General features: G+C 40.8%; 3 protein-coding genes and 3 non-coding genes across 11 annotated transcripts in view; 3 read left to right on the plus strand and 3 right to left on the minus strand.

The window, feature by feature from the left end:
* Nucleotides 1-2,771, minus strand: part of LOC121910938 (rap1 GTPase-activating protein 2-like) — a 55,226-nt gene extending 52,455 nt beyond the window's left edge. The window contains exon 1 of the mRNA XM_042432337.1: nt 2,695-2,771. Within this exon, the coding sequence (XP_042288271.1) occupies nt 2,695-2,738 (44 nt within the window). The 5' untranslated portion in view covers nt 2,739-2,771. The remainder of the gene's footprint in view (nt 1-2,694) is intronic.
* Nucleotides 2,772-4,686: 1,915 nt separating this feature from the next.
* LOC121910450 (extensin-like) lies at nt 4,687-6,945 on the plus strand. Its single transcript, XM_042431679.1, has 3 exons — nt 4,687-4,692; nt 4,811-5,839; nt 6,835-6,945. Exons 1-3 carry the CDS (start codon nt 4,687-4,689, stop codon nt 6,943-6,945), a joined length of 1,146 nt encoding a protein of 381 aa, XP_042287613.1.
* On the plus strand, nt 6,761-26,362 carry zgc:152891 (uncharacterized protein LOC767741 homolog). Of its 6 annotated transcripts, none has more exons than XM_042432361.1 (16): nt 6,761-7,034; nt 11,992-12,136; nt 14,816-14,983; nt 15,622-15,883; nt 16,513-16,594; nt 17,646-17,735; nt 17,833-17,948; nt 18,792-18,964; nt 19,071-19,214; nt 19,629-19,832; nt 21,006-21,092; nt 21,845-22,014; nt 22,636-22,751; nt 22,907-23,007; nt 24,151-24,321; nt 25,961-26,362. In XM_042432361.1, the coding sequence occupies exons 3-16, from the start codon at nt 14,825-14,827 to the stop codon at nt 26,138-26,140; spliced, it is 2,055 nt and encodes a 684-aa protein (XP_042288295.1). In that variant the 5' UTR covers nt 6,761-7,034; nt 11,992-12,136; nt 14,816-14,824; the 3' UTR covers nt 26,141-26,362. The 6 variants fall into 6 exon arrangements, with proteins under 6 accessions (XP_042288295.1, XP_042288297.1, XP_042288298.1 ...); XM_042432363.1 differs by lacking the exon at nt 6,761-7,034 and adding an exon at nt 7,368-7,664; XM_042432364.1 differs by lacking the exon at nt 6,761-7,034 and adding an exon at nt 7,921-8,144.
* Nucleotides 7,321-7,402, minus strand: trnas-uga. Its single transcript has one exon. It is a non-coding gene; the product is annotated as a tRNA-Ser (tRNA).
* Nucleotides 10,486-10,557, plus strand: trnaa-cgc. The gene has a single exon. It is a non-coding gene; the product is annotated as a tRNA-Ala (tRNA).
* Nucleotides 11,015-11,087, minus strand: trnav-uac. Its single transcript has one exon. It is a non-coding gene; the product is annotated as a tRNA-Val (tRNA).
* Nucleotides 26,363-26,588: the final 226 nt, after the last annotated feature.

Here is a 26,588-nt window from a genome sequence, read left to right on the forward strand (position 1 = left end):
AAGAAGAAGAAACAAAGAAATGAGAAAGATGAAAGTATTTTAAAACGACAAAAGTGACAAATTATTATCACATGTCGATATTTAGCATCAGTGTTTGTGTTTAGCATCATGCAGGAAGTTTTATGACATAATTTTCAATTTGTTTATCTATTTGATATTCTATTATTATTTTATTATTTATTTATACATTTCTATTTCTAATCTAAATTTCTTTTTTCCATATTATTATACCAAATATTAATGTACTGCTTCTTTTTTCCATATTATTATACCAAATATTAATGTACTGCTTCTTTTTTCCATATTATTATACCAAATATTAATGTACTGCTTCAATTATTATTATTTATGTTCATGTTAACTCACATGCACACAAAATAAACACGTATGTTTATTTATTCATCTATTTTTTGTTCTTTTTATTGCAAACTTTGGCTAAAGTTTTAAAATAATATGTTTTTTAAAGGGAAGATGTTAAATCAGCTGAATGTTAATTATTACATAACTGAAGGTCTATATGTATATACAGTATATATAGATAGATGCTAGCACGGCTGTAGACTTAGTCTGAATTTAACAGATATAACATGTTGATCAGTGATCTTTACAGGTTTGGACAGATGCTGGCCAGCTGTTTCCTCTTGCTTCCAGTCTTTATGCTAAGCTAGGCTAACTACCAAGTAGCTTTACCACCATAACAGACAGACGGAGTGGAATCATGGACGGATGCTCTATGCGCCCGTAGAGCTACAGGGGCTGAGACGGGCTAACTTCCTGTTTTCCAGGTTAACTTCTGGGTTGTGTATCCACTGACTTACAGATGCTGCGTCTCAAATCGCTTCACTTCTGTACTTACACTTCACATTTTGAGTGCATAAGTGCGTTCACACTGAGAAGTATGGGGAAATGCACTCAAAACAGTCAAAAAGTTGAGTGTGGAACTATGGACACTTCTCGCTCTCAATGGTCGCCATCTTGGCTACGTAGCAGAAGGGGAGGGACCACTTTTCAAACTGGAAATGGCAGCCGGGTACATTGTATCTACGGTGAACATCACCACATTATAAACATATAAGTTATACATGTGTTTTTTATCACTAAGCACCACTAGACTGTTGTCAGATATAAACCATCAGGATGTTTTTTTGGGTTAATTTAGCAGTCTGTAATGATTTGGTAGCGCGAATGCTAACGCTAGCTAATGCTAATTTGCGATCGTCGTTTCCGGTAAGTGCACAACAGCCGTGTTTGATTTGATACAACACTATCCTGTAGAAATTCGCGCCCTACGCCAGTAAGTACGTAATGTACTAACAGAATGTGATTTGAGACACAGCTGGGAAAAAGCTTTTTGGTGGCAACAGCATCACATGACGTTATAATTACAGTTTGTTATACGGAGGTTTGAGTTGAATCCATCTGCTCTGCTAACGCTCAGTAAGACAGTGAACTAATGTCAAACTGCTCCTTTAACAGCTAAACGCTAGTAGAGAACGATTAAACATCTCTGCACATATAATTCACTCTGTTAACTGTTTTCACGTATATGACAGACAGACAGAGTTGTTTATTAACTGCAGCAGAAAAAACAGGTTTTGTTCAGCGTCAGTCGACTGGAAACAGAAACACAGACGACGGATCAACCAAACCTCGTTCAAAAAAAAGTCAAATTTTAACTTCAACCACGTTAATTTTTCTTCTCATCTTGAGACACAACAGGAAAGAAAAACTGAAAAACTCATTTTAATCATTTTAATACTTTGTTCATTCTGCTCAATGTCCTCATTTCATCAGTTTATTTAGTTTCTTTCTTACTTTACATGTTTATGTGTTTGTATGTTGTGTGTGTGTGTTTATTTAGCCAATCAATCAATCAATTCTGCCCATTTTAGACAGAACAAGACATTTGAAGCATCATGTTAGACTTAAACAATCAGTTGCAGATGAATCAAAGCGTTTTAATGACCTCAGAACGAACTTTTTAACATTTTTAAGCTCCACGACCGATCAGATGAATCATCAGGACGCGTCGCGGCTGCAAAGAGACGCAACCGAAGGTAAATTACTCTCAAAATCATAAATACTGTTCGTTCAATGCAACAAAAGCGTGTTTACGCAGTTTAAAAAATAATATTGAAATAAATTGAAGGAGTATCGGGGCAATAAAATTGACAGAAAATACATTTTTATTGCTAAAAACGTGTCTGTGCAGAAGTTCTAAATGCATCATTAAGAAGGATAAATAAATGTTCAACATTATAACATATATAAACTGTGACTGTCAGAGGAGCAGCTGAAGATCAATAATGTTTAAAATCATAACTAGTGTTTACATGAAGGTTTAATATGTTGAGCTGTGATGGTTCATGATTCATACATTCATACGTTTCTCTCTGTTTATCTCATTGAGGATGTGACCAGGACTTCCTGATGCATATTTAAACATGAAATTTAATTTTAAATTCTTTTTTTGGGGGGGGGGGACGAGGGGGGGGGGGTAGCTGCTGCGACCGTGATGTCACAGTGATGTCACTTCTGTTTCAGCTCTGACTGGAAATGAACTCAAAGACCCTCCGAAAGTCTGAGTGTGTGAGAAGTGATGAGATCATGTGGCCATTTATCAAAGGATGCAAATCACACACACACACACACACACACAAACAAACACACACAAACACACACACACACACTTACCATCCAAAGCCTCCAAACGACACGCTCCTCTTCCTCCTCAGCATGGTCTCTCGCTCCTCTTTGTCCTCCTTTTCTTCTTATTGTGTCTGGATTTCTCTCTCTCTGGTCTCTCTCCTCCCTCTCCTTCCTCTCCCTCCCTCCTTCTCTCTCTTTCCTCTCCCTCCCTCTCCCTCTCTTTCCCCTCTCTCTCTCTCTCTCTCTCTATCTCCTCATCCCTCCACCTATAAATACTCTCATCTCAGACTCGCTCTCGCTGCCTCTCTGTATCCTCCCGCTGTGTCTCCTCCTGCCGTTAATGTTTCTCTCACTTCAATCCACTGCACACAGCCAGCAGAGAGAGAGAGAGAGAGAGAGTATAAGTGGAGGTATACATGCTGTGTCTCTCTCTCTCTCTCTCTCTCTCTCCACCCTGACGAAGCAGAAAACCCAGCAGAGATGCTGTCAGTCAGAAAACTTATCATACATAATAAATGGAGATAAATGGACGTCAGATTACTGGATGTTCTGTTACGCAACAACAACGCTCCTGCAGCCTGAAACTCACACACAAATATTTAGATATGAATATATTGATCCTACACATGTCAGCAGGCTGGCAGCAGGCGGGGTTAAAGGAAAGATTCACAGTTTTTTTTTAAAGTCTGGGAGCACGGAGGTCATTCGGAGACTTTTTAATGACCTGAGAAAGAGAAGAGTTTATATTCTACAACTAAAACTGCATCTGATGCTTTTAAAGGTTGGTTTTTTTTTCTGAGACTCAAATGTTTTTAGGCCAAAAAAACTATTGAAATAAAGTGAATCTTATTCCTGAAATAGTGGAGATAAATGTGAGTTCAGATGTTCTGGTTGGATACGTTCAGCTGCATTTATAAAACATATAAAATTGACTTTAAATTAAATAGATTTTACGTTTGTGAAGTTAATATTTGACCGTTTCTGTGCCAACAAACAGAAAGCAACAGGATCTTTTTTTTCCTCTTCAGTGATTTAAATAACAAAGATCACTGAATTAAAGAGACATTTAAATAAAGACACAACAAATGACTGTGTGTGTGTGTGTGTGTGTGTGTGTGTATGTGTGTGTGTGTGTGTGTGTGTTTTCCTCTAATTTGGGTTCTCAGTGTTTAATCCTGTGTAAAAATCCTCCAGCAGCTGAATACATTTACATGAAATTAGCAGTGAAAATACGACATAAAACAGGATTAACAGAGAATGTAAAGTGTGAGCCGAGTCCTTCCTTCATTCAACAAAACATAAACAACAGTTTACAGCACCGACAGCGACCCCGACAGGCTGCAGCCTTCATCACACACACACAATATGAAACATCCAGAGTCTGATCGGAGGAGATAAAGGTGTGAAGTTTGTCCTGCAGGTGGCGCTACAGGAGGAAAATGTTTGGTGTTCTTCCTCTGAGGGACCAAACGACTTTCATTGTAGATTTTAATCCAGCGATTATTTTCTCGATCTCAATTATTTAATCAATAAAACATCAGAAAACTGTGAGAAACAACCATCACTACATGAGCACGAGATGACATCATGTCTAACGTGTTTGAAAAGGGAGTTAAACCATCGATCATTTTCTGTCAATCGATTTATTGGCCGAACAAACATTATTAATATGAAATCTTGTTCTGGTGAAACAAGATTTATTTTTGCTGAAAAGTCAGAACATGTTTATTATAGATATTCATTATATTAGCTGAAACCCCGGAGCGACATGAACAGAATGAGACTCCTCCAACAACCACCAGCAACAAGGAATCTGCAGCGTTTTACAGGTTTTATTTACAGTCTTTTATGCTTCAGGGTTCCAACAGCTAAATAACAAACAGAGAAGCTGAGGAACCTAAACTACTCAAACAAAACAGGAACAAAAAGACGAGCCGCTAATCTAACTCCTAAAAACAACAGAAAATAATTCAACAACATTGCTGCTCATCCCGACAAAACTGACTGGTATTTAACGACAACATTACACATCCAAACATGTTGGTTGGAAGAGGAGAGAGATGAGCCTGCAGCAGCTGGAAGAAGCCTTAAAGCTGCAGGCTGCTGGAGCCAATCAGCTCCCTGGAACAACCTGCACACTCACACAGTCACAATCATTCAGTTAGCCCCCGAATACCTGCATCCCGCCTGCATCCCACCTGCATCCCACCTACATCCCACCTGCATCCCACCTACATCCCACCTGCATCCCACCTGCATCCCACCTGCATCCCACCTACATCCCACCTACATCCCACCTGCATCCCACCTGCATCCCACCTACATCCCACCTACATCCCACCTGCATCCCACCTGCATCCCACCTGCATCCCACCTACATCCCACCTGCATCCCACCTGCATCCCACCTGCATCCTAACTACATCCCACCTGCATCCCACCTGCATCCTACCTGCATCCCACCTGCATCCCACCTACATCCCACCTGCATCCCACCTACATCCCGCCTACATCCTACCTGCATCCCACCTACATCCCACCTACATCCTACCTGCATCCCACCTACATCCCACCTACATCCTAACTACATCCCGCCTGCATCCCACCTACATCCCACCTGCATCCCACCTACATCCCGCCTACATCCTACCTGCATCCCACCTACATCCCACCTGCATCCCACCTACATCCCACCTACATCCCACCTACATCCCACCTACATCCCACCTACATCCTACCTGCATCCCACCTACATCCCACCTACATCCTACCTGCATCCCACCTGCATCCCACCTACATCCTACCTGCATCCCGCCTACATCCCACCTGCATCCCACCTGCATCCCACCTACATCCCACCTACATCCTACCTGCATCCCACCTACATCCCACCTACATCCCACCTGCATCCCACCTGCATCCCACCTACATCCTACCTGCATCCCGCCTACATCCCACCTGCATCCTACCTGCATCCCACCTACATCCCACCTGCATCCCACCTACATCCTACCTGCATCCCACCTACATCCCACCTACATCCTACCTGCATCCCACCTACATCCCACCTACATCCTACCTGCATCCCACCTGCATCCCACCTGCATCCCACCTACATCCTACCTGCATCCCACCTGCATCCCACCTGCATCCCACCTACATCCTACCTGCATCCCGCCTACATCCCACCTGCATCCTACCTGCATCCCATCACACACAGACACCACAGCAGGAACCCCAGAGAGAGAGAGAGAGAGAGAGAGAGAGAGAGAGAGAGAGAGAGAGAGAGAGAGAGAGAGAGAGAGAGAGAGAGAGAGAGAACTAAAACAAATACGAATTACACAGCAGCAAAATGCTCAAACAACATCTGGGTCATAACGTTCACATATAGAAAATGTATAATATCGTCTGGAAAACTTTAAAACCTTTGCAGACGTCTGCACACAGGATTTCTGGGTAATGAAGTCCTCATCACTCGCTACGTCTTGTTCACTTTGTGCCAAAAATGTTCTCATAAAACTACAGATTTCTGAACCAAACGTTACAGAAACAGAACAGCAGGTAGAACTCTTATTATCACTGCATTAGTTTGGAAATGCTGCCAAATAGTGATGGGTATTATTCATAATTTCCTGATGTTTAATAGACAAATATATAATAGACAATTCATCAATTCATCAAGATAACATTCTGTAGATTAATAGAAAATAGTTCATTGTTTAGCTGTCTGACTTTACTGTTTTGGTTCACTCTCTCTCACTCGACTCCGTAACTGCTGGATGTGGAAATAAACAACTGTTTACCAACAAGCTCAACATATCAAGCTGATAATATGTCAGAGTTGTTTTCACTATGTGTTTCTGATGAAAACTAGAGGACAAAACATCAGTTAACGCAGGTTCAAAGTTGCTCTTCAGTGATTAAGTATTGCACTTCCATAAAAACACTGGATCCTACATTTCCCATAATGCAACTCAACAGTGTCTTCTCATTAGAACCTCCCTGCTTGTAAACAGCTTTAAAACTCCACAACTCCAGGTTGTAACACAGACTTTATGTTTTAAATCTGATGACATCACTGTGTCATCATCATCAGGGTTATTTTTTTTTCTTCCTCACATGCTGAGGAGGACAAACCAGGACCAGTCAAAATATTTCATCTATGCTTCATCTTTTTGTTGTGCAGATCAACGTGCACAGACTTGTTGCAGACAAGATAATCCACATGAGCAACATACAGCAGCTCCTTAACAACACAGCGTGGTTGTTCACAGACCATATGTGTCGACCTGTGTGATGCCTCAGCTCCGCCAGCAGAGAGACAGAGAGACAAGAGAGAGGAAACGGGGGACATTTTGTTCTCATGTTAAAGGCCACAGAGAGCAGGTGGCCATCACACACACACACATAAACAATCCCAACACACGGTGAGGTGTGAGGTGAGACAGAGTGCAACAACAAACTGGCTTTACTGTCTGTACAAAGCCTTCTTATCTCAGAGCAAACAGATAATATATATCTATATTTTTTATATATATATAAGTTACAAAAACTATAATTTGATTATAAAAACTGTTGCTATTCTGTGGATGAAGTAATCGATTAATCGTTGCAGCTGTGCTTACATTCATCGGGTAAAAAATATATAAATAATAAAATAAAATCACTTGTCCGCTGCGAGCAGGGTTCGAACCTGCGCGGGGAGACCCCATTGGATTTCAAGTCCAACGCCTTAACCACTCGGCCATCGCAGCTTACGTCACAATGCGGTGGGACCGTACTATTTGTATTCGTCTTTATCCTGTTTGGCGTTCATTGTTCTCAACTAATTTAAAGTGTGTAACAATAAAATTGCCCCAGGTCTTCATACACCAGAACTAGCTAACGTGAGCTGCCTCTGCTCTGTTTACATCTGCCGTTACTTTTAGCGGTAATGGACATCGATAACACTATACAGGACCGGAAACTCAGTTATCAGACAAATAATGACAGTACGAGTTTTTAAGTCGATGTCAGGTAAGTGTAAAGTAAAAAAAAAAATCACGATTTACTCCGATATAACGCACTCCCACTATTATCAGTGGGAAGTAGCTCAAGCCTACAGGAAAAGTCGCTAGGTGTCGCTAGAGGACGTCATGTGGAAATTTGAATATATACACACGTATTCACAGCTCATTCAGGACTCTGTCTGGCTGATGATTGGTCGATTGAACGTACCGCTGTTCTGGGCCGAGCGTGAGCTCGTGGGCGGGGCCAGCTGGGGAAACACTACTGCGCATATTCAGTGGGCCGCACAACGCGGAAGCAAACCCGGAAGCTAGAAACTTTTTTGGCGTATGTGCCAGGCGAGCAGTTCCTATAGGACTGAATGGGCGCCATTTTTAGTCCGGTATCCAGCTCTTATAATACATCCATGTATTGAAGCCTAGAGTGGAGCGATTTGACCATCACCATCTTGGATTTGGCCGTCGCCATGTTTGATTTTTGGAGCCAGAGGTGACCATATTTGGACGAGAGGGTGGAGCTGACCATAGCGCTAGCTGCTAGCTTGGTTAGAACGGTGCATTTACAATCTATGGTTAACAGTGATAATGCTAATGCTAATTTTCGCTAGCGAAGAACAGGCTTAATACCGTTAAAACAAAATGTACTCAGCAGAAAAACTGATCATCCGACTCACTGATGTGTCTTTTATCACAACCAAACGTTGAACAAGACTGTTTTTAGGCAACCACAATGTTACAATTAACTTTAGTGAACTGAAAACACACTGTGAAGTAGCAGCAGCTACACCCATACACAATGGTTATGTTACATAAGCAATGCTGTTGCCGGAGTAGCGACTTGTCAATCACAACGTAGCCACGCCCTAAAGCATACGCTGCTTTATCATCTAGGTTACTCTAAATGTGATTATAATTTACAAAATGAACATCATGCCGTATTGAAGAAGACTTGAAACTAGCAATTGAGACCACAAACTCATTATGAAACAGTTTACTGAGGTAATAAATCAAGAGAGAAGTAGGGTCATTTTCTCATAGACTTCCATACAATCGGACTTCTTTTTGTAGCCAGTGGAGTCGCTCCCGGATGGCCATTAGATAGAATGCAGGTTTTTGATACTTCTGCATTGGCTTCATTTTTCAGCCCCGGAGGTTGCCACTTGGATATGTCGCTAGCCGCTTTTTTGAAAAAAAGTCACTAAATCCAGTGGCAAAGTTGGTAACACTGGGAGCAGTGCCAGGCTTTGAAGTAAATTTGACAAAGCGGCCAAACCGTGTAATTACAACGTCACATGATGCACACTGGCCCAAAAAGACTTTTTCCCATAGACTTAGATTGTGAAAGAGGCCCCGCCCACAAGTTCCTGCTTGGCCCATGGACTTTACATTGTGGTGACGTCACACATTTTTAGATCGCTTTTCTTGGCTCGAGAAAAGTTTTACAAATACAAAACCTACATTGATCAAAAGTTCATAATAGAAAGAGTCATAATTGATGTTGTTTGCAGTTCGAGGTGTCCTGTCAACAGTTTTACAGATTTCTCTTTTACAGTGGTGGTCTATGGGGAAAATCCTTTTTGGGCCACAGCGGGATTTTTCACTGCAATACTGCAAGTGACCACTGGGGAAAAATTGGCTGCAAGGCTTAGCGACAACGCCCTACCCAGCTCTTATTATATATCCATGCAGGAAGACAAAAAAGCTCAACTTCTTCCACATTTCTTGTGCATCCGTGCGGCCCATAGAGCAAGCGCACAAGTGACTTATTCCAGCCAAGCCGGCTACTTCCAGTTTAGCCCTCCAGCTAACTTGAATGGGAATAAAACAATTCAATCATGCAGCACTTCTAGACTTTTGAAATGTGATTGGACTGAATGGATCCAATTATGATCATGAAACAACTCATTTTGTGGGGGTTGTGATGCTCAAAAAAATGCATCTGCTGATTTACAGATGTCTCTCTCACAATGTAAGTCTTTGGGAAAAGTCTTTTTGGGTCAGTGTGCATCACGTGATGTTGCAATCACACCGTTTGGCTGCTATGTCAAATTTGCTTCAAAGCCCAGCACTCTTCAGTTGACAGAGGCCCATAAACAGTTCCACCTCTGATTCGAGACTGTGGTCAAGCCAGCCAACACTTCAAAAAACACGGTCACACAAGCCCCCGTGTTGTTTTGTGATACCTGTAGATACCGTTGACTGTAAAAAATAAAATATTATGGACGTAGCCACCGTGATGGTTTGTGGACTCCTGTTTTGAAGCCTTGAGTTTGACCATATTTGATAAGAGGGTGGAGCTGACCCTAGTGCAAGCTGCTAGCTTGGTTAGCAGGGTGCATTTACAGTCTATGGTTAACTGTGATAATGCTAGCATAATGCTAAATACAAAGTGCTTCACAAACAAGGACAAATAAAAGAAAGCAGCAAAATAATCAAATTTAAAAAAAAGATAAAATAATGGATAAAAGTAACACAAAGGTAACAGATAAAATCATGTAATAAGTGTTGAGAGACGATGTAAAAGAAGCCAGTCTAAGGAGTCTAAACTTTTGGACTGGAAAAACAAGTTATTCAGAAACGTGTTGTTGGTGTGCTGCTAAGTAATATCAGTTTCAGTTTGATATATTTAATATGGTGCATTTGGGTCAAAACTATACAATGGGTGAATTAGTTGTTAAAAGCAAAAAGCTAAAAAACAAAAGTATAAGTATTTAGCTTAAATGCGTTGTATTAAATATTATCTATTCACACCGAAGAATACATTATGTTTGTATTGCAACCCGCCATTTTACATGTAAATACTGATTTCCGGCGGCCATGATGCGTCGTGTGGGGATGTAGCTCAGTGGTAGAGCGCATGCTTCGCATGTATGAGGTCCCGGGTTCAATCCCCGGCATCTCCACTTTTACCGCTGCTGTCCCGGACACTCGGACACTGCATGTGACCGATCAGGTGAGGAGATACAGATACTGAAAATTAAGATTCGGTCATTATGACATATTTTTCGTGTAACAAGACATCAGACTCGTCTTTATTGGCCAAATATGTTTACGCATACAAGGAAATTGACTCCGGTTTAGCAGCTCTCAATGTATTTACACAAAATAACAACAATCTTTAGGATGATCAGTGGTTAAGAAGCATTCAGATCCTTCTCACCATGCTGAGAACCTCAACATACAGCTCTTCAGAAGGTTACATGTCCAAATTGGAAATTCTATTTTGTTTTCTGACCATAGAATTCGACTATAATCGCATTATAGTTTCTTTGTCTTGAGCTGCACAATCAAATGATATCTCGTTTCTTCTTCATTTCTACCGTAATTACATAACAACACTCAACATGGGGAAAAGGTTACTGGTTCCACTGGGGCTCGAACCCAGGACCTTCTGCGTGTAAAGCAGACGTGATAACCGCTACACTATGGAACCAGATGCCACAATAGCAGCAAAAAAATATTTTTATTTTCTATCAAGGTGCTTTTGTAACGACAGTTCTGCAAATCTAACGTACTGTATTTACGATTTCTTCTAATTTTCTAATTTAACACTCTCTGTATACAGTAGATTGCACTGACGCTGGCGAGTTAGGCTGGATATTTGTGACACTACATGCATTATTTTAATAGGATGATTAACATAATGGACAGATTAAAAGTATAGGGTAGAACTTTTACTTTTAAATGAACGTCCGTTACATTTAAGCCCTTGCCAAACGAGTTCACACAATGCTGATTAAGCCTATCACCTTTTGTTTTCACAGTGGCGACGGCTCCGCGCTGATAAATGTATACTGGCAGAGCATGCGCACTAGAGACTTCCGACCTCCGGTTAGCTCTCTGCTAACTTGAATGGGGATAAGATCATTTAATCGTGCGGCTCTTCTAGTCTTTCTAAATGTTATCGGACCGAATGGATCAAATTACGAGTCATTTCGCGGGTGTTGCGTGACGCTCAAACCAGTTCATCCACCATTTTACAGCCGCAACAGAGTAGGCTCCGACGTAGCTTATGACGTAAGCACGTATCGACAGTTTTTTTTTGTAATTACTCTCACTGCCAGAAGGGGGAGACAAAAGTCCCGCACTGCAGCTTTAAGCTGTTACATGTTAACACAGCCAGTAAAATCCTGAATAGAAATACTCAAGTAAAGTAGTGAAAGTAGTGACATTCTGAATACTAAAGGATTGAGTTTCTTAATGTGTCTTAATCGTCACACAGTCAGTCTTCTTTGGCTCTGTTCTCTGTGTAATTCTTACAAGTTTGATCAATTCTGGCCCTGAACATGTAAACTGTCAGTACTGGACTACCTGTAGTGAGGTGTTTGGTGTTTCAGGTGTTCAGGTGTTCGAGATGAACCAACAGCAGGATGTGCAGGTGTTGTGGTGGGCGGGACTTGAAAAAAACAGACGTACTCTAAGCATGCAGCTGCTATTCAACATATCAACAGCCCACAGAGGAGAGGAAGTGTCGCTCTGCAGGTAAGCTCACCTGTCTGTCTGTCTGTCTGTCTGTCTGCAAAGATTTGAGAAAAACTGATTATCGTAAGTCACATTTTATTCATTTGTTGTTCTGCTAGATCATATTTTAATTTTATCTTCCTTTGCAATGATCTAAATGTTGTTTCAAAGCGCTTTTGATGCCAAGACATAAATCTGGAGGAGAAATACTAAATCCCTTCATTCTGATTTAGTGAAATTTAAGAAAACTGACACTTAAAAAAAACAGAGTAAGCCTTAATAAAAATTAGCCATACTGAGAACATATCCTCAGTGTCCTCAGTGGTAGTTTAGTGCATTAAAAGAAACCACTGATGAGGAGTGTGAAGGTCAAAGGTCACAGCAGTCTGACCTGAGAGATGAATAAACATAATGTACCTGTAAGTTCTGGAAAAGTAAAATCCGTTGTACAAATAATGATTTCTAAATCTTTAAAAGGAATCAGATTCTGTGTTTTCCTGCTGAGAACAAATTTATTATCATTAATTAATTAATTTTTTGCACCATTAAAACTGCATGAAGTTTCTTAAAATTATCAGTAAAGGAAAACAGATCCAGTCACTTCTGTAACAGCTGATAAACAACACATGTGTTTTATTCTGATATCAGAGCTGAAAGAAGCAGGTTTTGTTGTCATTCTATCTGAATATTTTATTCATAAACTCAGCACAAGTTAATGTAAATTCCTAATAATGTCCTAAAACGTTTCCTGAAAAGAACTGGCGGTGTTTTTGGTAACATACACTTAAAAAATATTATTTTAATTAACTGCTCGACTATAAGGAAGCAAATAATTCAACATCTATAATATATATTATATAGTTATATAGGAATATATACATAAACATATGATTATAAGGAAAGTATATTATAGAGATGATAAATAAATGAATATATGAATATCACTAGAACTGAATAGTTCTTTCCAGGAAAGTTCTTGGAAATGATTCAGACATCACAGACTTGTAACATGTGCTTCACAAAACCTTCCTGCACTTTAAAGTTTATTGTTTTTAGCTTCTCTTTCATATTTATGATACTCTGTGTGTTTTAAAAATGTTTGTATGTGTGTGGTTTTATGTTGTGTTGATGTGTTCATTAAGGCAAATTCCTATAATGTTCGTTATAATGGCAATAAAGTTAACTCAAATCCAGTTTAAAACTTTAATATATGTTTATCTTTTGAAACATGTATATTAATCTGTTAATATCAGAAGAAGACCAGGTACTGTGTGTTATTTTAAATTAGTTTGTTATTTCCATCTCTAACAAAACTAACACATAAGAACCAAAAAAAGCTGCTTTTTACATCTTCTCGTTGAAATATGAGTGTAATTTCTCTGCTGTGTGTCAGGTAAACAGTAATACAGGAAGCTTAGTGGTCAGTGAACGCTGGAAGAAGGAAGTGACCTTTGAGAAGAAAGAGTGCAGTGTTGTTATGCTGTGTGTGTGTGTGTGTGTGTGTGTGTGTGTGTGTGTGTGTGAGTGAGTGAGTGGGCGTTCATGCTAACTGTCACTGTCGCTCATTTCCAAGTCAAATACCGAGCGAGGTAAACAAATGAGTTCTTATCATAGTTCTGCAGAAGAAGATTCAGTCTCACAACAGTAAACTGAATGTTTTGGTTGTTTTTCCTTTCAGCTTCAATTCATCTTATATAGAGCACCAAGTTATAATAAAGGTTATCTCAGGACACTTTTCACATAGAGCAGGTCTAGACTGAACTCTTTTTTTTGTTATCAATTGTTTTTAAGTGTAATAACATAATATATCCCACTAATGATCTGTCAAAACACAACTGACAATAGGACAGACAATTTTTAGGGATTCTTCAAGCAATTAAGGTAAACTAAAGTTGTGTTCTCAAATGAGCAGATTGGATACACATCTTCATAATTCATGATAATAAACTGATACCGATACCATTCAACTTAACAGACACTGTTGTAAGACTTATTCAATTAATTTGCTGAAAAACCCATTATTGGACTGGATGTTTGAGATACTTACCACCCTGTAGCTACCCTCCCTCCCTCCCATGTGGCGCCCAGTTCCCTCCCTTTACCAACCCACAATAGTTCATTGACACATGCTGGAGAAATACATACAATTACAACATTACATCAACTTACATTTGCATATCTTATAACGTCACGGCTCGTTTGGACTCCAGAGGGTCAGCGTGTGTTTCTGTGTTCATGTCATAGCATCATAACCTCTGAGGCTCAAAGAAATGAAACATCTTAATAACCTGCAGCAGGATCCTGAACCCGTATTTATAAAATTGCAGAAAAATACAATTTTGGACTAAAAATCCTTAAAATTTACAATGTAGTACAGACATATTTATATATTTATACATGATAAATATCTTCGATCATTGTTCATTTCAAATACTCAATATTTCACACAAATAAAACAAACTTATAATCATATTTTCGTTGCAGAATAACACACCACTGACTAAACTGTAAGTGTTTACAAGACTTTACAATATGGCAGCTGTAGGATCAATCCATATCTTTGATTGGCTATTTCTTCATGTGATTGATCATGTGATCAGTTGAGACTTTTACATTTGATAAATGTGTCCTTTGTGTTGTTCAGTTGGTTCTTACAAGTTTGATAAGTTCAGGTCCTGGTTATCTCCCCGTCCTCTGCAGCTGTCCTACATGATGACTTCCTGTCAAGAGTTCGAGGTGACGGTTCACACCTCACCCGGTCCCACCTGTGGAACCTTCAGCCGCCTGTGGCTCAACCTGATTGGCTCGCAGGGGGAGACTACACCCATCAGTGTGAACGAAGGCGACCTGCATCTTCATCCCGGATCGGTGGGTTTCATCACGTTTCCTCCAGAGATTGAACCCAAGCAGAGCAGTTAGTGTCTCTTTATTTTTATTACCAACAACAGCTGAGTTATGTAATATTACACCAAAAGTCAAATCAAACAAGGAATTTTTACACCAGATATTCATTTGCCTAGTTGCCATTGAATTGTAAACATTAAAAATCTCTGAGTCGCTGCTTTGTTTTCACTACCGCCGCTCCTTCTTTTCATTCACTCTCTAGGTCTCTCGACCATCGCTGCTCTCTCTCTCTTTCTCCCTCTCTCTTTTTCTTGTCTTTCTTAAAACTAGATGGGAAGCCGACAGCAAAGCCTTACTTTACTTTTACTGTCATCAAACAAAGATAAATGTCCTCCCCTCATCTTAGTAACGTCTTTGTACTGGCTCATGGCGGGGTTTTACAGCTCTAGCGGTAAATAAGGTTCCTCTTCCTGTGGGCGTCTTCCGTCTGATCAGCGGCTTACATGATCGGCCACCTCCGCGTGACGTCAGGTTGTGTTTCGGCAAAGTTGATTCTGGTTCGACTTCTTCCCACACGGCTGCTGCAGTCCCCACTCCCACCTTACACTGCTGTTCTCTTGAAGGAAAACTTTGACGGTCTCTTCCTCTTCCTGTCCTGACAGTCGTGTCGGGTCCGGGTGTCTGCCAACGCTCCTCTGGGTCGTCTGGTTCTGGTCCGGCTCCGGCTGGAGGCTCGGACCGGATTCCCCAACCTGGACTGGCACTGCAGCCAGGTGGAGGTCTGCAGGCTGGCTGACGGACAGGTCGAGGAGGAGGGGCGAGGCGGTGAGGGGTCCGGGTCCGAGGATCCAGAAACGCAGGTGTTCCCGTGCAACAGATGGCTGCGGTTGGCAGACGGTGACGTAGAGCTGAACAACGGAAAATGTAAGAAGTTAAAAGTCTTTTAACATTTGTCTCCTCAGTTTGTTATGAATTAAAAATGCAGTTTTTTCCCCCAGTTCATTATTCTCTTCATACTTAGACAACAAATTATTCTTTTCTTTTCTTTTTTTTTGGGGGGGGGGGGGGGGGGGGGGGGTTGTAATGGCCAAATTTACAGATTCAAGCAATATGCCTCTTTTACACAATATGGAGAAATTGCTGTTAAAAAAGAGAAAGATTGTCTTTCTGAGTGTTATGAAATGTTTTGCTCCCTTTACACAGAGACTATTGAAACGATCAAATCAGCCAACTATATATATAAAATATTGTTTCTGGTCTTTCCCATAATTAAATCTGTTTGGGTCAAAATCTGTGGAAATTAATTTAATCCATTGGAATATAAATATTCATCTGTCCCTCCTTGTCCTTAATGTTAATAAGGGGACATTAGACCTAAATACAATTTTCATTTTTTAAATTCATTTTTCCCAAAAACTGAATTTAAAAGAGTAAATAGAAACATCTGTTGGTCAACAGTCAATCCAAATGACATTGTCAGTTTTATGTGTCCATTTTTTGTGGAACTTAACTAAATATTATTAAAACTGTCACATATAATTATTCCTCTGCAGTGTGTTTGCTGAAGGATGAGACAGACGAGCAGCTGAAGGAGCTGCGACTGCGACAGCTGCAACATCAGCAGAAGCTCATCAGGTAAAACACACAAATAGACGTCTCTGGTGTCTTTGAAAATGTTGTTGAATGAAGTTATAAAGGGGCTGAGGAAGATGAAGCTACGGGTGGATGCAGCAGAGTTTCAGAGGTTAAACCTGTGAGACGACTAAACAACAAAATATGTTACTACAGTTATGCAGACGACACACAAATTTACATGACTGTATCAGTAGGGGACTACGGTCCAATACAAGTGCATTGAACAAATCAACAATTGGATGTGCCAGAATTTTCTTCAATTAAACAAAGATAAAACTGAAGTAATTGTTTTTGGAGCCAAGGAAGAACGATTAAAAGTCAGAGCTCAGCTTCAATTGATAATGTTAAAAACTACAAACCAAGCCAGAAATCTTGGTGTCGTCATGGACTCAGACCTGAATTTCAGCAGCAACATTAAGACAATTACAAAGTCAGCCTACTATCACCTGAAGAATATATCAAGAATTAAAGGACTTATATCTCAGCAGGATTTGGAAAAACCTGTCCTGCATTTATCTTCAGTAGACTCGACTACTGTAACGCTGCTGCTCGAGTCCTCACTAAGACCAAGAAAGTGGATCATATAACTCCAGTTCTCAGATCCTTCTGGCTTCCTGTCTGTCAAAGAATTGATTTTAAGATATTGCTGTTGGTTTATAAAGCACTGAATGGTTTCTGATCTGCTGCTACATTATGAACCATCCAGACCTCTCAGGTGGTCTGGGAGCAGGTCTGCTTTCTGTCCCCAGAGTCAAAACTAAACCTGGAGAAGCAGCGTTCAGTTTTTATGCTCCACATATCTGGAACAAAGTCCCAGAAAACTGCAGGTCTGCTGCAACTCTCAGCTGAAGACTTTTCTGTTTGCCGCCTTTTATTAAACCATTGACTTATATTCTGTTTTGATGCCTTTTATGCTCTATGTGAAGCACTCTGAATTCCCTTGTTGTTGAAATGTGTTACACAAATAAACTTGCCTTGCCTAAAGCTGAAAAGCAGGAACTAACTCGCTGTAGTTTCATAGATTCATTCTGTCATTGTGTCATGACTGCAGGTGGTGTAAGTTCGTCGATGGCGCTCCGCACTGTGTGGACCTGAACAGCATGTCTGAACTCGGGCCGAACCTCAGCTACACACACAAGAGGTGAAACTTAATGTTCGCTTTGACTGGTCAGGATGAGACTTAGGAGCAGAAAGAAGAGACAGGTGAGTCTGAGTTGTTTGTGTGTCTTCGTCCTCAGTCCGGCTGTCAACCTGCACTATCTGAAAGGCTTCATCGGCCGAGCGGAGGCCTGGGCGAGCTTCACCGAGCTGGAGATGTTTTTTGCCCAGATTGCGAACCAGAACAACATGGCCAGTAAGAAACAACAGACACACATTCAGTCAGTTTACTGGAATGAAAACATTCCTGTAACAGAGGACTTTCACACTTCCTGTCAAAAATACTTACTTCACTTGATGTTTGAGTTTCACATTCATCTGCTGAACAGAGGAAAGCTCTTTGTAGTAAACATAATACTGGCTATATTATCTATCACAAAGTTGAATGTGTTTTTCAAGTAGTCAGTGTGTTAACAATATAGATTGTTAGATTGAGTAGGGCTGCAACTATTTTCAATATCAGTCAATCTGCAGATTTTTTTCTCGATTAATCGACTAATTCTTTAGTCAATGAAATGCAAAAAAAATAAATAAAAAATAGGAACATAATTGCATTTATTTGCATTGTCAGAGCCCACTGTGAGGTTTGCTTGTTTTGTCATCAATCCAAAACCTTCAGACATTCAATTTACTGTCACATACGACAGAAAAACAGCAAATCGCCTCATTGTACGGAAGCCCTGAGAGGCAAGTAAGAAAAAAAATGATCCATTTTCTAAGTATGATCTAAATTGTTTTCTCTCTTGTGTTCGTGACTTTAGAACAGGTGAAAATAAAGTTTTCTCAGGATAATCTTACTAAGAAAACAGGCTGAAACAGGTGTTTTTTTTTTTTTTGTCAGGATCATTTTTTTAAATAAAGTTTTTGTTGTTACACTTTTGGTTTCAACATGAACATAAATCTTCATCCAGTAACTTTTAGAATAGACGCCTCCAGACAGCTGTTTAGAAATTGTAAAAAGTATATTTAAATAATATTTTTCAGGACTCATTCAGAATAACTTTGTCTCTCTGTGCGTCGTGATCTTTTTCTCTCTCAGAGTTCATTCGGGCTCACTGGATGGAGGACTGGTATTTCGGCCACCAGTGTCTGAACGGTTGCAACCCTCTGCTGCTGCATCAGATCCGCCTCCTTCCTCCTCACCTGTCCGTCACCTCTGACATGCTCCGCCCCTTCCTGCCTGAAGGTTCCTCCCTTGAGGCGGAGCTACAGGTGTGCTGCATGCATTCTCTGATTTATTATTATTTATTCTTTGGTGCCAGCTGTGCTCATTTTTTCCCTCATAATGACTGTATCTTGATGTTTTATAATGGGACAGAAAGGGAGCGTGTACCTGCTGGACTACGAGGTGCTGGACGGCGTCCCGGCCAATGTGGTCAACGGGAAGCAGACGTACCTGTCCGCTCCTCTGTGCCTTCTCCATCTGAACCAGCAGGGACAGCTGCTGCCCATCGCCATCCAGGTGATTGTTTACTTAGCAGTTTTTTTTATCTTGGAAAACGTTGTAGTTGCTCATCTGGAGACAGTTTTGTTTACCTTTTCATGCATAGACTTATTTCACTTATTCTCTGATCTTGATGTGATCTGATATTCGGCTCGTTCTTGTTTTTTATTGATTGATGTGATTTTAGATTGATGTTTGTTTCATTGTTGCTCGGGCCACTGGAAGACCACTGGAAGACTAGCAACCACTTTGTGGAGGCTGATGGAGATCCAAACAAAGAATAAAGAATAAGAACTTATAAAAATGTATTATTCTCAATTATTACAAACACATTTCTAAAAAAATATGTGAGTTTTACTTAATTAAGAAAAGCACGTCCTCCAGAATTCATCTAACCAAGTAATCTATCAATCAGTGATTTCCCTCCTTTAGTTGCAACAGAAGCCCGGCCCTGAGAACCCGGTCTTCCTGCCCTCTGACCCCGGCTGCGATTGGCTGCTGGCTAAGATTTGGGTCCACAGTGCGGACTTCCAGTGTCACCAGTTGGCCTCCCACTACCTGAGGACCCACATGTTGGGAGAGCTGTGCTGCGTGGCCACGCTGCGGCAGCTCCCAGACCAGCACCCACTGCACCAGGTACAAACCATCCATCTGGTCGTCATTTTACCAGCTGTAAGAACTAAAAGGTCTAAATCGTCCTCTGTTTCAGTGGTTGAAGGCCAGTTGAACTCTTGCCAAACTTTTCTTATCTTCAGTTCAAGTGAATTTTATTTATATAGCGCCAAATCACAACAGAAGTGATCTAAGGGCACTTAGAGCAGGTCTAGACTGTACTATTTACAACTGGACTCTAGACTCTAGAGGTGTTTTGGTCTGGTCTAGTCACAGTTTTCATCAGCAGGTGAATCATTTTTAAAGGCACAGTGTGTAGGTTAGTGGCATCTATCGGAACGGACTTGGCAGAAATGAAATATAATATTCATAAGTATGTCTTAATTAGTGTACAGTCACCTGAAAATAAGAATCATCATGTTTTCATTGCCGTAGAATGAGCCCTTTATATCTACATGGGGAGCACGTCCTCTTCCACAGAGCCCGCCATGTTTCTACTGTAGCCCAGAATGGACAAACCAAACACTCGCTCTAGAGAGGACCTTTCACGTTTTTCGTGAGTTTTGCAGCCACCATAGATTCTCCTACACACTTGGAAGAGGAGGGGTCTTCAGTTGGTTGCAATCTGTGACCTCACCACTAGATGTCACTGAATCTTACACACTGGTCCTTTAAACTAGACCTGCAAGCAGGTATACTGGGGTCCAAACCCCCAACACAACTCAGAACCAAAGGCTCACCATCTGGGTCAACTGGGACGCTGGACTGTTTGTATTGTAAACACTGCAGAAAAAACCAAACTTCAGTCATGATCATACAAAATGCTCCGCCATCTGTATCTCAAACGGGAATATACTGTACCTCTTATTTATATGGCCAAAACACCACACACTGTGCCTAAATTATGTGGAAAATATGAATGTCTTGATCTAGAAGGAGGCTTGAAAAGGTGACGACAGAATTGGTGTTTTCTCAGGAAGTTAACTTGCAGAGGTGTTAAGATGAATCTTGTCTCGTGGTCGGTTGAGTTAGATGACGGCTTAGCAGGAAACCCTGAGAATGAAGACAGGAAAAGTCAAATAAACAGACTTAGCAACCAAAGTTGTTCCCTCTCTTCACCCTGATGAGCAGTTTGTCGTCAGGTCCATCATTTATTGATCACTTATTGATCTCCTCTCTGATTGTTATTGTGAACAGCTGCTGATGCCACACATCAGGACGTCTCTGCAGATCAACTACCAGGCCAGAGTCTCGCTGCTGGCACCTGATGGGGTTTTTGATAAGGTAAACCATCAACTGTAATGGAAATATTCAACCTGGTATCACGCCAAAGGGTGTGATACACATATCAGTCCATCCTGTCAGTGTCACGTTTTGCCTCACCTTGGCGTCAAAAGTACTCATGAGTATTTTTTGCGCCTGCACCACGTTAGGAGTGAAAATAATGACGTTTTATGGTGTGACAACGCTGTGGTTAAGGTCTGGTTACGTTTAGGCACAAAAACCACTCGGTTAGGGTTAGTTAAAGATCATGTTTTGGGTTAAAATGATCACTTGAAACATGGTGTGGGTTAAAGTTGCTACTTCCCTTAAAGTTAGGCCACCTTAGTTGTCATGGCAACAGTAAACACCACGACATATGTAGTTAGCAGCGGTCTCCTGCAGCAGGGTTACTAGATCCACTTTGTGTAGGTTAGGATCTGTCTAACCCAACCCACCACCTCGTACACGTCATCTGAACTGCTTCACCTGACAGGCTCTTTGAAGGTCGGCGCTGGATTGGAGCAAAAATCTTGTGAGATTTGTACATTAACCTTAACCCTAACCCCCTGACCTTAACCGCACTCGAGAGAGTTCGTCCATCCGGCTGATCCAATCTAGCACAGACCCTCTTCTGTCCTCAAAGTCGTACAGGTGTGTACTTTTCATGTGACACTGACACGGTATCCTTGGCGTGATACTGGGCTGAAATATTATAATATAATAAAGGAGGGAGGTTTTGGAAAGCGGTGCAGTGCAGTTATTTGTTCCTCCAGGCGGTGGGCTGTGGTCTGGAGGCGTTACCAGTCTTCCTCTCTCGGGCGTCAGCAGGGATTCATTACCGATCCCTGTGTGTCCCTGACGACCTGTCCGACCGCGGTGTGGACAAATTACCGCAGAGCTACTACGCCCAGGACGCTCTGAGAGTCTGGGACGCGCTGCACAGGTAAAGAAACGCACCTCTACATTACAATTAAAAGCACATTTGAAGGATCTTTTAATATCCAGTATGTGGGATTTAGTGGCATCTAGTGGTGAAGTTGCAGATTGCAACCTGGCTGTGAAACAAGGCCCTCTCTAGAGTCAGTGTTTGGTTTGTCCATTCTGGGCTACTGTAGAAACATGGAGGTGCAACATGGAAGTGGACCCTCCCCCCTGTAGATATAAAGGGTTTATTCTAAGGTAATGAACACACAACAATTCCTATTTTCAGGTGATTTTACACTAATTAAAACATACTTATGAATATTATATTCCATTTCTCCCAAATCTGTTCTGCTAGATGCTACTAAATTCTACACACTGGTCCTTTAATATCCAGTATGAACTGGAGGAATGATTACAGCAAGGAAAACCTTTCAGTGTTCATATGGACACCTGACTGCTGGTTTAAGATGTTTTAAATATATAAAAGTAACTAACTTCTAAGAAAAGTGCTATAAAAATACATTTATTTACCACTTCATCTCCAGCACGCCCTGTGAATTTTGGATTTGACCGTCCCATGATCATTGTATGCATTGCAGATGGTAAACTGTGTGTGTGTGTGTGTGTGTGTGTGTGGCAGGTTTGTATTCAGCTGGGTGGATCTGTATTACAGCGGAGACGACACGGTGCAGCAGGACTCTGAGCTTCAACACTGGATCACCGACATCAACACACACAGCTTCACACAAAAGTCGGGTGTGTGTTTGTTTAAATCCTGTAACCTCCATGTTTTTGTTTGTTTGTTTATTTCAGAGACAGGACGCATAATCTGATGTCACTGCAGAGACCATGTAGATAAAAACATGGCGGTGGTCTGAGACTTTACGTTTTTGTCTCCTCTCGTCCTCCAGGTTTCCCTCAGTCTTTCCAAACCAAAGCAGAAGTGTCCAAGTTTGTCACCATGATCATCTACAGCTGCTCAGCACTTCACGCCGCTGTTAACTTCTCCCAGGTGGGTCAAACTAAAGACCACTTCATCTGAAGACTTCCACATCACGGTAGTTTCCTGTGATGGAAGAATAACAATGCAACTCAGCAGTGATGGAAATATTCACATCCTTTACTCAAGTAAAAGTACCACAATGTAAAAATACTCCACTACAAGTAAAAGTCCTGCATGAAAAATGCTACTATAGTAAAAGTACATAAGTATTATGAGCTTGATGTAGTTAAAGTATTGCAGTAAAAGTACATAAGTATTATGAGCTTGATGTAGTTAAAGTATTGCAGTAAAAGTACATAAGTATTATGAGCTTGATGTAGTTAAAGTATTGCAGTAAAAGTAGTGGTTTGGTCCCTCTGACTGATATATTATTATATATGACATCATTAGATTATTAATAGTGAAGCATCAGTGTTAGAGCAGCATGTTACTGTTGTAGCTGCTGGAGGTGGAGCTAGTTTACACTACTTTATATACAGTTAGCTAGTTTAGTCCAGTGGTTCCCAACCTAGGGGTCGGGGCCCTCCAAAGGGTCAGCAGATAAATCTGAGGGGTGGTGAGATGATTAATGGGAGAGGAAAGAAGAAAAAACAAAGTTCTGATACACAAATCTGTTTTCAGTTTTTGGACTTTTTCTCTTATCTTTGATTTTTGCTGAAATATTGGATCATTTGAACATTTATTGAAATGAAAGCATGTGAGAAGTTTAGAGGGAAAAATCACTATTTGGTGGAGCTGTTAACAACTCATAGACATGTGAAATGTGACCCCGACTACACACTGCTTTTTGTAAGACGTCAAAAGACAAAAAGGTTGGAAACCACTGGTTTCATCTTTAACAATGTGTTGTATTTTAAAAGCTTGTTATATTATCCATTGTGTCAAATCTTCATCTGAAAAGTAACTAAAGCTGTCAAATAAATGTAGTGGAGTAGAAAGTACAATATTTCCCTCTGAAATGTAGTTTAGTGGAAGCATAAAGTAGCATGAACCCCTGAAAGATAATTTTAATCATTTTAAAATTAGCTTATAGTTTGTCTACATATGTGAACAAATGGGTGATATTTCATTTCTAAAACATCATTGATTTTCTGATATTTGTTGTCAACATCTCCAGCTTTAATCGTCCTCGTCCGTCTTTCTGTCCTGCAGCTGGATTTCGCTCTCTGGACGCCAAACTGTCCGGTCTCCATGTTGCGTCCTCCTCCGCAGCTCAAAGGCGCGGTGACGGAGGAAGACATCTTGTCCTTCCTGCCGGACGTGAACTCCACCTGTCGCGTCCTGACAACACTGACTCTGTTGTCGCAGCCCGCCGTCAACTACGTGAGACTCCACCCACACACACCTGAAACAGGAAACACGCCTCCTCAAACATCTCAGATTCATAATCATCTTATTTCTAAAATGTTTAACAACAAAATGTACACATGATTGTGAATTATTGTAACTGATACAACATTTTTCAGTTTGTTTTATGGCTTTATAGAAAAAATGCCTGGTTGAAATCAGGGTTGAAACAATTAGAGCTATTTTCATTATTGATTCATCTGCTGATCATTTTCTCGATTAATTGATTAGTTGTTTGGCCCAGAAAATGTCAGAAAATGGTGAAAAATGTGGATCAGTGTTTCCTAAAGTCCAAGACGACGTCCTCAAATGTCTCGTTTTGTCAACAATACAAAGATGTTCAGTTTACTGTCAAAGAGACTAAAGAAACCAGAAAATATTCACATTTAAGAAGCTGCAATCAGAGAAATTTTGCGTTTTTTAAGACTTTTTTCCCCCCAAATTCTCTGATTCCAGCTTCTCAAATGTGAATATTTTGTGGTTCTTTTTCTAACGTTATTCCGTGTTTCATTATGGGAACCACCTCGGCTCCAGTAACAGGTCAAACTGCTCGACTCACGCCGCCTCATCTTACCACCATTAGTTAAGACTAGCTAGTTAGACATGGTGAGGGACTATAACGTAGTTCTCAGCTTCAGTCTGGATTTGCTGAGTCAGTCCTTGTGTGTACTTTGCTGTTACACAGGATAATTCGGAGCAGTGTCCACATCAAGGCGAGCTGTTCCTCCGGATACCCTGTATTTGCTAACCGACGTGACTGTGTAACATTATACCCTCCAGCTAACGCGTTACAGCGAGCCTACCAGGGTTCAGTTAGCATTAGCTTGTTAGCTGAGCCGAGTATCTGGAGTTCAGCGTGACTCTGTGTTATGACGAGCAGACTCTTACAGTACGCAGTTAACTGGGCTAAACCCTGTGTGTTAGAGCTACTGACTGACAAGCTAACGCGTTACGGCGAGCCTAGTGCGGCTAAATATTTATACAATTTTCTTCCGTTCCGGTCGCCATGTCTTCAGCCACTAGCGCCAAAAGATCAGAACCAAAGATTAAAGAGGCTGAATCCAGCATCTGCCTAGCAAAACGGAACCTCTCACCGCGTCCGTTTTCCAGAGGACGTACAAATATGCAGCACAGTCAATGTGCTCTCTAAACGCAATAACACTGCTATCTGAGCACCAGGTGGAAGTCCTAGAGAGGCCTACAGCTGGACGCTGGGTCACCTAACCCTGCCCTCTGGGACGAGATCTGTGCAGCGACATTTTATGACCAAACAACTGATTGATTAATCGAGAAAATAATCGACAGATGAATCGATAATGAAAATAAACGTTAGTTGCAGCTCTAATCAATATCACACCTAAATGTGTGAAGCTGTTTGGAGTTTTCATCCAGTTTCCCATCAGATTGGACTGATATCTGCTGATATCTGATCCATTTGAGTTGGAATGTTTTGTTTTTCTGATCTACATATAAAATTCTCATTTTAGACTTTGAGCCATTTTATGACAACAGGAAGCGTGTTAATGAAGTTCCGACACAAAGCAGTTTTTATTTTAAAGTGTTACATGATGTTTTAGTGTTTGGAAGTAAACCAGTGTTTTGTCTCCGCCTGCAGGTTCCTCTGTGTCACTACAAGGAGGCTGTTTTCGGTGATGGCGCCCACCGCAGGCTGGTGGAAGAGGTGCAGGCTGAGCTCCAGGCCATTTCTGATGACATCACAGAGCGCAACAGCCAACTGGAGCTGCCGTATCCTTACCTTTGTCCCGGAAGCATCGAGAACAGCGTGGCCATTTAGATTAACACTTGTTTCTTCAACGTTTCCAACAACAGTGATTATTTTCTGAGGCAGCAAAGACAGGATGTGATTTCAATTGTTTGGATTCCTAATGAATGTGAAAGTCAAAGTATTTGACTCAGATTAGTGTGTTTTTTTTAAACTACAACAAAAATTAATGGTGGTAATGGTTTTGATTCATTTCTATAAAAACAAGTTAAAGACACTTGGAACGAAAATCCATCAGACTTTGTTGTTATTTGGGCTGCAACTGTTTCTTTCCATTATCGTTTGATCTGTCAATTTCTTTCTTTTTTTTTATGTTGGTTAATCATTTAGTCAAAACAATGGTGACAAATGGTCATCACAGTTTCACAGAGCCCAAAAAAATGTCTTCAAATGTCTCGTTTTGTCCGAACAACAGTCTGAAACCCAAAGATATTTAATTCAATTCTCACACTGGAGAAGC

The sequence above is a fragment of the Thunnus maccoyii genome, chromosome 13, assembly GCF_910596095.1.
Source record: "Thunnus maccoyii chromosome 13, fThuMac1.1, whole genome shotgun sequence".
NCBI lineage: Eukaryota > Metazoa > Chordata > Actinopteri > Scombriformes > Scombridae > Thunnus > Thunnus maccoyii.